The following is a 15,066-nucleotide window of genomic DNA, read 5'->3' as shown; positions in this document are numbered from 1 at the left end:
GATGGTTTGCAGGTTGGTATATGGGGGTTGTTCAATTAAAAAGGATTCCGTGTCAGTGAGGTCACTTAAACATCACTCCAAAATGATGGGCTAGCTTCTAATTTGCCCTTTTTTTTTTTTCATTTATCCTGCTTAGTGGATATAAAGGCAGTAATGTTTGCTGCGTGGTGACTGGATGAGCTGCCCAAGTTTACTTTTGTACAAAGTACTTTTGTTCAGAGAAGTTTCATAACTGCAATCCATCATGTCATGGCAAATTACACCACCTCCTCTAATGCATCCAATAGTTAAAATGGAGGTTTTCTCAGGGTGAATAATTAGTCTTCGTTTCCAGATATCTTCCTACCAGTGATATTCTGGCTTAGGCAATGGCGAATCTCAGGCTAGTAGCTGTCTTTCTTCATTTAGAGCTGCTACTTCTTGTTTTTCTGTTGAATCATTTCCCTCCATACTTACAACCAAGAATTTTCCCTGTCCAGGAACAAGGAAACTTCATCTTTTGCAGTTGTTACCATTGCTGAAAATTTGACTGGAGCTTAAGGGGTCTGTTCTGCATGGGCAGAAAGCTTCCAGTGGAAACTAAACATGCACAAGTACAAAGAAAGGGCTTAATTCAGTAAGCATGAAATTATCCAGAGAACAAGAATTTTTTCAGTACATTTGGTTACAAGACTGTTCAATTTCAAACTCAGATGTGAGTCTAGAAAACTTCAAGTAAATCGATCTTAACATTTTAGTTTTAGCCGTGGGCGAATTGGTGCTTTAATGGCTGTGTTTCACTGCACTGCTCATAACCACTGCCTTTCCTGGTGCTCAGCTGCCGCTGCTGTCCTGGGTAGTTTAAAAATTATAAAATAAAATCTATAAGCTGCGTGTGCAGGTCAAAGGCGTTTTCCAAAGAACCTCTGTCACTTAGGAGCATGAGTCCCATGGTAAGTTAGTGACTCTTGTGCCCCTCAATTATTTTACATGCCGGTAGCATCAGGAAGAGATGTGCACGAAGGTATGGATAGAAAGTGGCCAGAGCTGAACTGCTTGCTAATCTGTTTGGGGTAATCCATCAGCAAATACCCTTCGTTTGCAACTGGCCTTTGTGCTTTATTTGTAGAACAGAACGAGACATAAATTCTTCGTGTCCATGGGAATTGAGGTGGGGTCTGAACCTCGTTGTTAGCCCTGCCTTCGGGAAGAAGCCAACGACCCTTCAAGCAGAATAAATGCTTCAGGGTAGGATGCAGAAGTGAGGCTGGATAAGCAGTGCGGAGGCACTCCTCCGAAGCATAAGGACCCCTTAAGGATCATTACAGACTGCTTTGCCTAAAAGTTTTGAGTCTGCAATGAGCTTCATTTTATTTACTTGCCTCAGGGGCGATGTTGTAAGACCTAACAGTGTCTTGGGCTGCTCTTTCTGTATCTGGCACGAGCATGATGCGATCAAGTCTGACCCATATATCCTCTTTCTACCATCCGTGAATTGACCTGCTTATCTTCCAAAATTATAAGGCTTGGATTTAAGTGGGAGAAAAAGCAGCAGGCCAGAGTGCTAGTTCGTCTTGGAAACCAAATCCGAAGAGACCTTAAGGACTTTCAAGGGTTTACAAAAAGAAGCCATACTACACTGCAATAGGCAGATGGTTTCCATATGTTGTTCAAGTGAAACTTAAATATATTGAGGCAGGCATGTACAGCGATGTGAAGTTATATATTTTGGTATGAGCCTGGGCTTCAAACTGAATTATGCACAGACATCTTAAGAAAATGTGTGAGAGAGGGTTTTGCATATCTGTGTCTGTCTGCAGTTGACTCTCTCTGGCTTCTTTCTATTCCTGGAAATGGCATCCTTAACTATTTATGTTCAAATTTACTGTCATGCACATTTAGTTCTCTTAATAACTAACTATTCTTTCCATATGCTGGTTACTTAATTTGAAAGCCTTAATCTCAACAAAGGAGAAATAGAGCTTTTATGTGCTTTCTAGCTTTTTTTTTTTTAGTTATTAATTTAAATCACACTTTGTGGAGTCCTAGACCAATTTATCATCCAAATCTGAAAGCTCGTTAAGTGGCCTTCTCATGGTATTGTACTTGAGACTGAAAATTATAATTAATTTTCAATTTTTTATAATTAATAGGAAATACTTTTTTTTACACATACATTGTTATACCTGCAATAATTCATTCTATTCAGATAATTTATTGGGCTTCTTGGCACACTACATGATTTCCTACAGTGAATTTTACACCTCCCTGGTTCTGTGCTTATGGTTCTAAAAAACTGGTGTCTCCAGGTGTGTGCCGATTTTCCAGCGTGCTCCCTAGCTGTGGGGCACTGACATACAGTAAGTCACCGGCCTCTCGTTTGCTCTGTTCTCAGGGAACTCGATGCTGCTGCGTGTCCTGCCTTCCCTGTACGAGAAGCAACCGCAGCCGATAAACCTCCATCTGAGGGAGCTGGTGGCCCTGCTGGCTCAGCTGCACCAAGCCGAACAGCACCACCTCCTCAGGCTCCTCCAGGTCGTGGCGAGGAAGAAAGAACTTGGGGTAAAACTGCGTTTGGAACATCTCACTGCTAAATGTTGCACCCCCTTTTGGGGGAGGTTATTTGTTTCACATGGCTTGGCAAAGTGTGTCTGCTAGCCGCTCTCAGAACAGTAAGAGTCCCGTAACATGCATGGCAGTGCTTTCCTGTGATTTTCCCATGGATTTCCCTGTGAATTCTTTAATTCCATTTCAAATTCTCCATCTGATCATAAAGAGGACGTAACAGTGACTCCGTTGGACCAAAAAGGTTGTGTTAAACCAGAACTGTTTTCTACTTTTTTGGCTCTTCCTCCGTGAGCTGAGCATTAATTCCCATAACTACATTTCTGTTGGAATATGTGAGCTGCATTAAGTAATATATCAAGGAAAACTAAAACGAGTTAGGAACTGATTAAGAGTGAACTGGAGATTAACTGAGGCAAAGCATCCCGTGCTTTGAAAGTTCTAGGACAGCACCCAGCACGTTCAAACAAGACACAAAGCTACCTGCTTTGTAAATTTATGGAATCTATCAAATCTTCGGAAAACAGGAATCAGCAGTACTTAATATCTTCCTCCAGATAGCCAAGGAAACTTTATCATGATACCCTGTCACAGATGAAATAGGGCTGCTTTTGGAAGTATCGTCAGCCGAAGGGCCCTGCACTGCACTGCTGGCTATGCTGAGGCTCCACGCTGGAGCCGACACGTCTGAGGTTGCTTTGTGCAACTGTCAGGTGCTTGCTGTAAGTGTGTGGAGATGCTGCGCTGGTGAAAAGTAGATGTGTAAGCCAAAAAATGTGCGAGTGAGCACTTGGAGCATCCTCCCAAATCCTAGCAAGTTGGTGGAAAGCCTCCCTTTGGCTTCAGCAGGTGTTGGACCAGTCCGTCGTAATAGCATGCAAGTCTTGAGCTTTAATAGCTTTAAAGTATTTCATGTTTGCGCAGTGCTTTGTGTCTGTGCCACACGCTCCATAAATCCAAAGTGTTGTCTTTTACCACTGTTAACAATTTATTCAGTCATGTACCTGCAATATTTTGCCAGAGCCATTGGTAACAACTTGCTAAAACTGATTGTCCGCTTGAGAAAAAAAGGAAAAAAAAGTCACTTTACGCCCTCATTCTGTGCTGTAATGTGTTTTACATGCACACAGCAGTTTCACAGTCAGAAATGTGTTAGTATACACGTAGACATGCACCAGTATACATGTAAAATAATCATTGAGTAGGTAGTTGAGTACACTGCATCCTGTTTGTAAGGTGTTCTGAAGGACTGGACCCTCAACCTCTTGAAAAGTGTGTTGTAAGAAATGACAACTCGCCTGCAGCATTTCTGTGCAGCTAGGATCTTGCCCCTTATTTTTAGTTTTGTACCAGCTATTAACCTTGTCAAGTTATTTAGTTGCTGGGGGAAATCAAAAATTTCTGCTAGTACTTTAATTTACTGTATCGCTGGGGAAGACTAAGATGACCTATGTTGTTTTAATCCATAAAGTATAGAACTGGCCCAGAGCAAAGGAAATATTTGGTGAGGGTTTTTTTGCCTTTTTTTAAACAATTGAGTATTTCCTTACTTAAATATGCATAACTGCAATATTTCAAGGCTACAGCATACCCTTGTTCCATATGTTGAGCTGAACTTCTGTTGACCTCAGCAATAGCTTTGTGCAAAGGTCAACAAAGGTGGAAAACTATTGTGCTAAATCAAAGTCTGGCATTTTAGTTCTATCCCTCCAACGTACATGCCTCTTTTGGTTATATGTATTCACAATTCACAAATATATTCACAATCTTTGTCTTTTTTTTTTTTTAATAGGTGCTGAAAGAGTGTATTCCATGCCTATTGGGACACTTACGAGACCCTAGCCAGAGCGATGCTATTCTAAACATACTTGTAGAAATATCTGGCTATGACCCGGTAGCCTTAGCTGCTTTTCTTCCGAAGCTAAAAGAAATTGGTGAGAGTTTTCCAAGTTTGATTGGGCAAACGGCAAAGATCTTTGGAGCTGTTGGACATATTGATGAGGTAAGCTTGAAAACAAAAGTTGGTTGGTTCGGGGGATGGCTCTGCGTGTGTGTGAGTGTGTGTGCGTGTGTGCTCGTTGTACAACATTTAACAAAAGAAACAAAGCAATATACATAAGTATTCCAAACGAGGTATTGCAAACCCTGGGTATGATACTGAATTTTAGATGCATATAGTCTTCAGGAACGTTGCAATCATGCAGTGAAATGTGAACTCGCTACTACAGTGTAATCCAGCTATTTTGCATTTGTAGGGAAATGCAAACTCCCTACTACAGTGTAATCCAGCTATTTTGCATTTGTAGCCATAGTTAATTGAATACTTCTGACAAACGTCTTTATAAGGACAGTGCCCGGCAGTGATGCTGGACTCAGGCCTCATCACCGGAACATTTTCACTGTTAACTCGGTTTGGGACCTGACCCAGTGGGAACATTGTGCCTTAAAAGGATTTAAAGCCACAAACTCCTAAAATTATTTCATGAGTTTCGTGACAGAGTAACACATCTGCACTGGAGTTTTTCTTCTGCCATAAATGTGCAGTCTGGACGTAGAAGCGATGCACACCTGCTCCAGGTGCTACGAACAGGCTCAGCGTGCTGCACACACCGCCGAGCAGCTCTCAGGTCCCAGCCCCTTGCCCTCCCCAAGCCCCTAGCTCCCCATGGCCCCAGCCGTGAGGGATGCTGCAGATGAAGCACCGCTGTTCGCCTTGTCCCACCGGGACTGGGAAATGCCGTAGACCCTGCTGCCATCCCCAGCTCCTAAAAATGCAGCCTGAGGGAGACAGCCACTGCGAACTTGCGAATTACCAGACTGCTCAAGACTTTGGGTGTCCTGAGGACACCAAGCTAGCTAGACTCGTTTATGATGTACTGTGATTTTTAATACGACTTTTGTTTTCATTCCTGGTTATAAGCTTATGTGTCTTTCACCGCTAATAATAGACATTTTCCCTCTGCCTCAAATCACAGTTCTGTGAAGGTAAAAATAATGTTCTGCTGAGTTCATGGAGCTCCTGCTAAATAATTCAAACTTTCATGGCTGTGATAAAACTTGATTATATAGCCAGAAAATGAATAGTATGTAATAAATCTGTTTGCTGAAGTTAGGTACTGATGCTGCCATACAGTAACCTGGGTAATTTTATTTTGGCAGAGGTGAATCCTTGTAGTTTCCTTGTCCTTTCAGTGATCCTTGCGCCAAACCAACTGGAGTTTGTCTCCATAAAGGCTGGAGAAGTTGGTCCTGTGTATATGGATTGGGCTCGCGGACTATCTTAAAGGTTTTAAAGCCTCCCCAGGAGGTGGGGTCCTGCCTGGGGGCCCAGGAGCTCATGGGCTGGGGACACGTGGCACGACGCAGGGCAATGTTGTGGCATCCTGCACAGCCTCGCTCACGTGTGGTGTGTGGCTGCAGCTTCCAGCATGAACAAAATCGGTTGTTCTCCCCTTATGTATGTAGGATCACCCCAGTAAAATTTACCTTGCTGAGAACTGCAGCAGGCAGTGTTTATTTCTGCGTGCAGCGCTTCAGAGTTAAGAACTCCTAAAAGCTTTACAGCTCGTAACTGGTTAATATGTGAAAGAGCACAGCTGGGATTAGGACTCGAGGATTTCATTCTGGTTCTGTGTTTTAGCATGATGAACCAGCTCTTCCATGCAAATATCTGAGGCAGCCTTTCTGCTGTGTTCCCCTTCTTAAAAGGGACAGAATTTATGTTGCCTTTATTTACTTATTCATTGATTTATAGCAAGAACAAGCAAGCAGCCACCTGGATGTGTTGTGCTTTGTATATTATTGGAAATGACAGACTACTGTAAAGTTTACAAAGAAGCAATTTGCAGAACACTTTCTTATATTTTTTTAATCCCTGGGCTTCTGCAGATGCATGTAACATCCAACTTTTACATGCACAGCCTGGGCCGAACCTGCACGGAATAATTAATCTCCAGTCTTGTAAGCGTCAGGTAACCGCCGTGCTGCCCCATGCCGTACGCCTGATGTGTCCGAGGGGCTGCAGGCTGCTGAAAGCCACGGCTACGTTCCAGCCCAGCTCCATGCCACGAGCAGTGCTTGCTTGGAGAGGTGGGCGCACGCTTGGCTTGGTTGTGTGGGCTCTGCTTTAGTGGCACCCAGGAGACTTTTGACCAAAAAACATTCCTAAAAGCGATGTGCAAAGGGTGGCAGAGGTGAACTCTCTGGTGTGAGGCAGCTGGCTCCTCTAGTCTCCTGGGTTTGCTTTCTAAAAAGATGTCCAAATGTGTTTTGGTTTTTTTTTTTTGTATGTTTTTTGCATCCTCTGACGTGGGACATGGTCTGCTTCCCTGTGTCGCCTGCTCGGGTTCACCTGACGGCTTCCCTTTTCCTTCAGCGTTGCAGCTGAGGGTCTTTCTCACACCTTCTCCTTGCGACTTTTGTCTTTCATCCTATTTTTTTTTTTAATTTATTTTCTATATTTTAGGGAACTCGAGTGCTTTGTGTTCCACAGTTTTCTGGGGGTATGAGGAGCTATTTGGAGGGCCATTCACTGGTCCAGGATTTGCAGGAGACCAGACAGTGACCGAAGGGTCCCTGCCACTCTCACCTGTTCAGAAACACACAGATCTCATTCTCCCCATAAAGCTTTCTTTTCTTGCTTTACTCTGGCTGTTCCTTTTGCAGATTTTTGTCCCCACCCTACCATCAGCAAAGGGACGGGTGCTGTCTGTGGGTGCTCCCGTGCAGATTGGGCACCTTGAAAGAGGGGAGGAGAGAAGCCTTTGTGAGTGCCCCGTGAAATTCACGGATGTGTGAGGCATCGCTCGCTGCAGCGTGGACACCCAGCCTGTGATACAATAGAAGAAACACATCTGGCATCATAAAAGCTGGGCCGATCGTAAAGGTTCAGCAGATAAAAATGAGTCTACCCAAAAGAAATTGTTCAAGTAACACTGATCTGAGAGGAACTGCTCCGTTACGAGCATTACTGCAGCCAGCTAATTTATGTAGGCCCGGCAGAAACGTGTGAGCGGCACAGCGGTCCCCGCACGCCCGTGCGTGCTGATGGGGTCCCTTATCTCGGCCGTGCCTTCCTGAACACGTCTGCGGCCGCTTCGCCCCCTCTCGTTTCCTGCGACGGGGCTGTGCTGCAGATGCACCGCGAGCTGCTGCCTGCAGACGGGACCCTGCACCAGCAACCCCTCGGTGGCCGAGCAAAGCGAGCGAGAAACAAAATGATCACGGCGCTGTTGGAACTTTGTCTGTTGGTGTTTTATTTCACTGGGCGGTTTACTGGGTGAAAAGAGGTGGCAAGGATTAAGGGTTGGCCCGGCGTAATACAGATTGCAAACGTGAGCAGAAAATGTCTTCTGCTGGCTTCTAGAAGCGAGCTCTCGTGCTTTTCCTGAGCTGCTCTCTCCCCCTTGGCAGCTCAGGCAGACCCCTGGAGAGATGAGAGGTTTGGCTGGGAACGGAGCCCTTTATTTTAGAGGTCCCCCTTGTTTATGCGCACCGCTTCCCCTGATGTCAGGGGGAGTCTCACGGGTGAAGCTGCAATCAGAACGTGTCCCTTGACCAGCAACTTGTGCAAAGCAAAACACCACCAGCACAAGTCAGCTGGATATGTAGTTCCTGAAATATATATATGCATATATATCTGTATTAAGATGTTTTGGACAAACTGGAAATTGCAGTTTCTTCTGAAATCATTGTGGCCTCTTTTGTAGTCCCTTGAGCCTGATTTTAAGAAAAAGCAAACGCTGTTGCCACACCTTGTTGCCTGTATTTCAGATCTTCACCTACTGGCGGAGGTAACGCCATAAAGCGCGAGATAAGCTTACGATAAAGCACATGAATACAGAAAACAAGCACAGTTGAAATAACAATGGGTTATGTACGTCCAAACAGGCTTTCTGAATATTTTGGGGTAAAAATTGCGGCGCAGATAATAACTGCTTTCATGTTGAGCTGTTTTGCTGTAATTTTGTTTTGTGTAACAGTTCCATATTATATTACTCACTGGAGTTTATTGTTCTTTTACCTCACTCCAGGCGAGTAGCAGCATTTCAGCGTGGCTGGAGACATTCCAGCTGGATCAAAGTGACATGAAAAGGGTCACAACTTCTCTTCGAGCTGCGTCTGCTGCACAGTTTGTTTAGGAAACAAAAATGTGTTTTAAATGTTAATTGAGCCTATGTTTATCTCTTGGAGGGAGGAATGTCTTCCAAATAAGCTAGTGAGTATTTACCAAAAAGTCAGCCCCTTTCAAACCATTGAGAAAAAGGCCCGTTCTGTCACAGCAGCCCGAAGAAGTAGCCGTAGTTTTTCCACATACGGCTGAGGGGAAGCAATTTGTCCGATAAGCTGCGCTCATTTATCTCTGTCATGGCACGGCGTAGCCGATCTCCTTTTGTTTGAAAGAAGTTGACTTTTCCTTCAAAAAGTGTCTCAGCCGTGATACTTGGGCAACGCTCTGCCAAAGTCTCCCGTGTATTTTTATGACCCAGCTATACTTGGAATTAAACCTCCAGCACTGTTTTTTCTCCTGTTACACAGTCCCGGAAGAATTTGAAGTTTTTTCTCTGAAATCTGAGGCAATAAAGCTATTGCCCTGCAGTGCTGGGAGGATGTATATGGCACGCAGCTTCCCCTCCTTTTCTGCTAATACTTGGGAAGAAGAGATTTAGTTTTTTTTTTTTCCCTAAAGTGCTTCTGCTTGCATTTCAGCACAGGTTCTAACAGCAAAACATCTCCAGGTTTCTGTAACGATCTGCTGAGCGTGGAGGGGGTTTCGCTAAGGGGAGCCGTGCGCTGGTATCCCAGCGGAGGATCCGATATGAGCTCCGAGTTAATTGCTTCTCTCTTTGCTGCTTTTACCACTTAGGTATTTATAGGGTTGTGGAACCTTATACACCTAGAACAATTATAACAAAACAAAGAAACCCTCATGCATTTCTTTGCCGTCAGGGTCTGTGTTTTATTGTGAGAACTTGCCCATGTGCATACAGAGATACTTGGAACTGGAACTGTGTGCACTCGCCAAGCAGAGATAACGTATTTGTTAGCAAATATTTGCCTTTTTTTTTTTTTTTCTTACATTATGATCTGAAGCAGCCCCTTTAATTGTAATTTGTGGGGGATGTGATCTTGCTGATAAATTGACCAGCAAAACTTTGGCTACGGCGGGCATATCAGACTTCAGCGTGTTGGCAGGGATTGATACAGCTGCCAGACAGCAGCTTATCGCGTGTGGCGAGATCGTAAAACGAAATCTCATTTTAAACCCCTCTTTGTTTCGGTGTTAGTCACGGGTCTCATCTGAGCGTTGCTCCTAGATGCAGCACAATGGAAGGAGAGTGCCCCTGTGATTTCTGAGGCCCTCCAACCCGTCGCCATCAGCCCCGTGCTTGGCCCTCCTCTGCAGGACGCCGTCGCAGGAGTCCCTCTCGGTCTGGGGAGCCCTGGTGAAGACAGGGTCTGGGGTGACACTGCTAAATATAGCAAACGGGCAACACCCGACAGATCCAGAAAGGAAGTCATGATTGGGAAACACTTCTGTGCTCTGGAAAAATGGGTATTTGCTCCTGGCTATGTGCTTGTCACAGCTGGTGGCATGCGCAGAGCTCACTCTAACTGCCTGGTGGCTCTTGAGTGGTTGCAGTTGTGGAGGATAATGTGGACGAGGCAATAATTTGGAAATTAGCCCATAAATGCAATGGGTCTGTAACAAAGCCACACCAATGGAGTCAGCCATGGGCCGTGCAGAGCAGCCCTGAGCCACAGGGTCTGCTCCCTGCTGAGCTGGGGGCACACGAGCACGAGTGTTTGCCTGCCAGAAACAGCCCGGGAGTTAGAAGGAAGGAAAAGAAAGAAAAGCAAGCATGGAAACTGGGTTATGGGCAGCTGAGGTAGCTTGGCCAGGCTTACAAGGCTCATCAAAGAAGAAATAGGAGCCAAGCCTGCTGCTGGTGCTCTGATCTGTGAACCAGGTTGATCTACTGCCCTGGAGCAATGCAGGGCCCTCCAAAGGCTTTGGGGACTCCGTTTCTGGGTTGAGGAGCAGACAAAGGTGTACTGAAGCTAAGCCAGGTTGGGCAGCACCAAGCCGAACACCAAGCCAATGTTGACAGCACGCAAAAGTAAAGTGTGCTTTTGGTGCAGCTGCCTTTTTGTTAGTCATGGGGTAGCCACTATTCCCTAATTCCCTGATGGCAATGTTTTAATCAGCAGCATGCACACAAACCAGCCTTGTGCAAGCAAACATTGAATTCATTTGTTTAAAATTTTTTTATCTCCTTATGTTGTCTAGGAGCGAGCCAGGATGTGCCTGATGTATTTGGTGAGCCATCTGGCCAACATGGAGCACTCATTTCACCACATCCTTTTGCTGGAAATTAAGAGTCTCACTGATGCCTTCTCCAGCATCTTGGGCACCCAGAGCAGAGACATCTACCGCATGAGCAACAGTTTCACTGCCATAGCCAAGCTCCTCGTCCGACAGCTAGAGAATGACAACGTGTCAGCAGCCAGGTAAAGCTGGGTTTTGTGTGATGAGGGGCAGTCCCAGGGGCTGTGCGAGGCAGTGTGAATTTATATTAAATATACTCAAGTTGCAATGAATGAGCATCCAGCTGAAAATAAGCTGTACTGCAGTTCCTGTAAGTTTCTATTTTCAAATTGATCTTGATATCTCTCATGTATTGTTCCAGTGTATACTCACTCAGCTATTGGATTGCATTATTTATAGGGTCAGGTAAGCGTGCAGACACCCGATGGAGAACATCCGTACTTGTAGAAGTAACTTGAGGCATGCATTTCAAACACAGGAATAAGGACGATCGACACTAAAGCAGAAATCCATAGTTCCAGGATGTCAGTAAGAGCCTAGGTGCGCTGCAAATGCCAGATGCACGCTACCAGGCAGAATGGCCTCTGAACATCACGCAGTAGCAGCTGTGTCATTTGGCAAGGGAGAAAAAAGAAGCTGTTAAAGTTTTAGCACTTACAAAAGAGCAGAAAGAAGGCTACATCCCAGATAAGTAGACTAAGGCAATCTGAAAAGCTTCAGTTAAAAATAAATCGGTGAAGTCAGGCTACACAATTATCATTGAGTTTATTCTAGAAGATAACCACTGAAGCTGAGGAGAACAATGACTGGCACAGCTCTGTGACAAAGGTTTGCTAAACAAGTCTGAAAAAATATTCTCAAGCGTGTACAAAAATGTTCTGAGCACTTAGCCTCCTTAAACTTGTATCCTGAGATTAAAGCATTGGGAGCACTGCTGCATTTGTCACATTAAGAACGTGTTATTTAAATATCTGATAGTAGTCACTTTTAATTAGGGAGAGACTTATAATTAGCATTGCGTATACTGCAATAGGTCAAGAGGGCACAAAGGAATAGCAATCCTGTGATATAAAATTTAACGCAGATGTCAGAAAACTCATAACCATGAAGGATAGCTTTGGAGACAGACTGGTAGGGTCGAAGCCAAAACATTGAGGTCATTTGAGAAACAATTAATTGGTATCCTGGAGAGTTAAAAATGAGAAAGGAGAGGAACCCCGATATAGCCACTTATTTTACAAGGCTGTAATAAATGTGCACACATCACCTGGTGGCAGAAATCTGCTGAAACAGAGCCCTCAGAACTGGCTTTGTGAAAAGCTTCACTGAAGACAGTGAAAAAGCTTAAGTGGAAATAACCGAGTGAGCATGAAATGACGTACGTGTTTTTCAAACTAGTCAAGTTCAACTACAAAAAAGAGTAGGCAAGTTGTCCCAGCGAAGGGGGCCAGAAGAATGTCACATGTTATGGGAACTGTAACGAAACAGGACAGGAATTGAGGTTTCAGTAACGAAGTGTAATAATTACTCTTGCAGCCCAGGACTGGTCACTTGATTTATGATAGAGAAATTACTTTATTTGCTAAAATGTTATGGTTTTCCTATTCCTTAATTATCTTCTGTGCATGACATTTATCACTAGAGCAGATCTACCCACCCTAAAAAAAAAAAAAAAAAAAGAAAAACAGGAAAAGGTTTTCGTTAGAACGTTGTTGTCGTGTTTCTCTATTTCTCTGTAAAATTCCCCTTTAAGGACTTGCTTTGCTGAGGGGTAGAAGCTGTTTCAGCTGTGTATGTGCACGGTTACAGAAGCAAAATACAGTTTTGTGTGTGGAGCCTGGGGGAGGAGGAGAGGACAGAGTTTGGCCTTCTATCTGCAGTGGAAGGAACTTGAAACACAAGTTCCTCCACACTGTTTGTTTTGCTGTTGCTATCAGTTTTTAATATTTCTGGTGATAAATTGCTGCTTTTAGGAGCTCAGGCAGTTGATGCAACACAGGTGCTCTCACCACGAGGCAGGTGCAACTCGTATTGCTTCACCAGAATAAAACACGAATAAAAGCCTGTCCCTGATGCTGCTCTGGGTGACAAAGAGGGGTGTCTGCCTCACATGCAGCTTTCCTGGACCAGTTGCTGTGCTGGACCCTTTCAAACCAACCTTTCTGGGACTATTTCTTATTTGCCATCTTCCACTTGATTTCTCCTGCATCGTCTGCCTTATCCTTCGCGACCCTGGTCCTCGCAGGCTGGCAGCTGGGGTCCTCAGCGTGGCTGTGAGTGAGCAGAGAGAAAGGCAGACTTTTTGCAGTTATAGATTTGTTATTTGCTTTTGCATTTCAAACCTTTATCAAGCATAATATCGGCTAACTCAGACAAGAACGAGTATAGAGCAGCAGTTAAGGGTAAAGTGAGAGCTCTCCACTGATTTATGCAGCATTTCTTCTGACTTGTGTTAAGTGCAATAATGTTAAGTGGGGAGGATCCAGAGATCAACATGGAAATCCACTCCTGGCTGCAGAGCTGCTGCAGTTACTGAGCTGCAGTGGTTTTTAAAGAGCAGCAATCCGGAGTGTTTGTGCTGTGAAAGGAAAACAGGGTTTTAAAATGTGTGGCTGGATTATAACCATTCCTTCCAGAATCATGTGTTTACATAAAAGAAACTGATTTCTTCAGAGTGATGGCTGGCTTGGAGTTGTTTGACACTGGGAATTTTACATGCATTTAGTAGAGAGTGTAATTAAAACCATGCGATGCTCTATTGCCCCTCGCTGTCACAAAATCGCAAGCTACTCAGTCTCAGAGGGGCTTTTTAAGAACACATGCGGAGTCTTAATGGACTGATCTAACCTACAAGTGTAGCATGGTTAATTAAAAGAAGGCAAGAAAGGGCAGAAGGAAAATGTAACGGTGCTTCCAAGCCATCGTTCTGGGTAAGAGCTGCTGCTCAGTGTGGTGGCTGGATGAAATTCTTTCTTCCTTCAAGGAGAGCATAGGTCTAGCACATAGCATCGTTTAGCATTCATTTGCCTTTCGTTTTGTACAGTATTTGACCTCCTTTAAATCAACACTTGTAGCGGTAAGGAGAACTGGGGTAACATCTAAGATTTCCGTGCGTTTTAGTTCCCCCGTTACCACCCACGGATGCTGAGGCTGTGAGCTGCTGTGTGTTTGACCTGTCGGAGGATGCAGTCCGCAGCTCCGTGTAGCACCTCAGCCTTGGACGTTATCTGGCCGATTACGTTTCCATAATCGGTTACTAGCAATATTTGGAAGCTCTTGATGGGCTTCCTGACTGTGAGCCGGGGATTCTGCTGGCTCTGACAAGCAGTCCCTCCTTGTCTGCCCCGTGCTATCCCCCGCTTGCCTTCTTCAAAGCTGCACTTCTGTCGTGTTTAAGGAGGTGATTATGGCTGCACGCTGATGAACCACGAGGACCTGCACTTGAGCCATTCATGTTACTTCCAAACAGAGTTGAATCCTGGAACCGGTCCCATCTCAGTGTATTTTTAGCAATTTCTATTCTTGTGTGCTCCTCTTCTGCCCATTTTAAGCACCTGACTGTGATGCTGATAATGGTGTTGGTGCTCTGGAGAAATACTCTTCAAATTAATACATCACTCTTGACTTGCTGACCTGTATATTTTGGTGTCTTTCTAAAATTTGCAAAAGAGCATTTAACAGCAGTGCACCAGTGAGGAGCACAGCAACATGGAGGTCTTTGCCAGCAAGGTCCTTATGACTCACGATAAGTTTGTGCATCCTTTTCCTCTTGAAACACTCCAAGCTTTGGTGTAAGCTGATCCTTCTGCAGCAACCTCAGCAATGTACTGGGTGCCTCTTGCCAAGATTTCAAACAATAGTTTATTTTACTGTTGCTGCGAGGGGAGGCCAGCAGGAAGGCCTGCCAGGCAGCCCGTTGGGCGTGGGGTGGAGGCTTCATTGAACTTTTCTCTTGGGGCATGTGCTTTTGGCTTCCTGGGAATCGATGCGAGTGTGAGGCTGGTACACGTGAGAGCTGGTGGTGCCCCGGAGGAGCCCCGCCGTGCGTCGTCCCGCAGCCAGCAGCGCTCGCAGTTGCTCGAAATGCTGGGTATCAGCTGGGTCAAAACCAAGGTGGGGTGCGAGCACCAGTGATGAGCCTTGTGCTTACTGATTTACTGCTGCGCACATGGCAAGAGGATTCACTGATGTGT

General features: G+C 44.9%; 1 protein-coding gene across 10 annotated transcripts in view; it reads left to right on the top strand.

The window, feature by feature from the left end:
• VEPH1 (ventricular zone expressed PH domain containing 1) overlaps window positions 1-15,066 on the top strand; it is an 89,173-nt gene that overhangs the window by 34,774 nt on the left and 39,333 nt on the right. For all 10 annotated transcript variants that reach the window (XM_080604783.1, XM_080604784.1, XM_080604782.1 and 7 more), the window contains 3 exons: window positions 2,375-2,541; window positions 4,337-4,546; window positions 10,835-11,055. In XM_080604783.1, coding sequence (XP_080460909.1) covers window positions 2,375-2,541; window positions 4,337-4,546; window positions 10,835-11,055 — 598 coding nt within the window. The remainder of the gene's footprint in view (window positions 1-2,374; window positions 2,542-4,336; window positions 4,547-10,834; window positions 11,056-15,066) is intronic.

Source organism: Anser brachyrhynchus, assembly GCF_964034855.1.
Source record: "Anser brachyrhynchus genome assembly, chromosome: 9".
Taxonomy (NCBI): Eukaryota; Metazoa; Chordata; class Aves; order Anseriformes; family Anatidae; genus Anser; species Anser brachyrhynchus.
The sequence above is the reverse complement of the archived record's forward strand: the minus strand, read 5'-3'. Positions and strand labels throughout refer to the sequence as shown.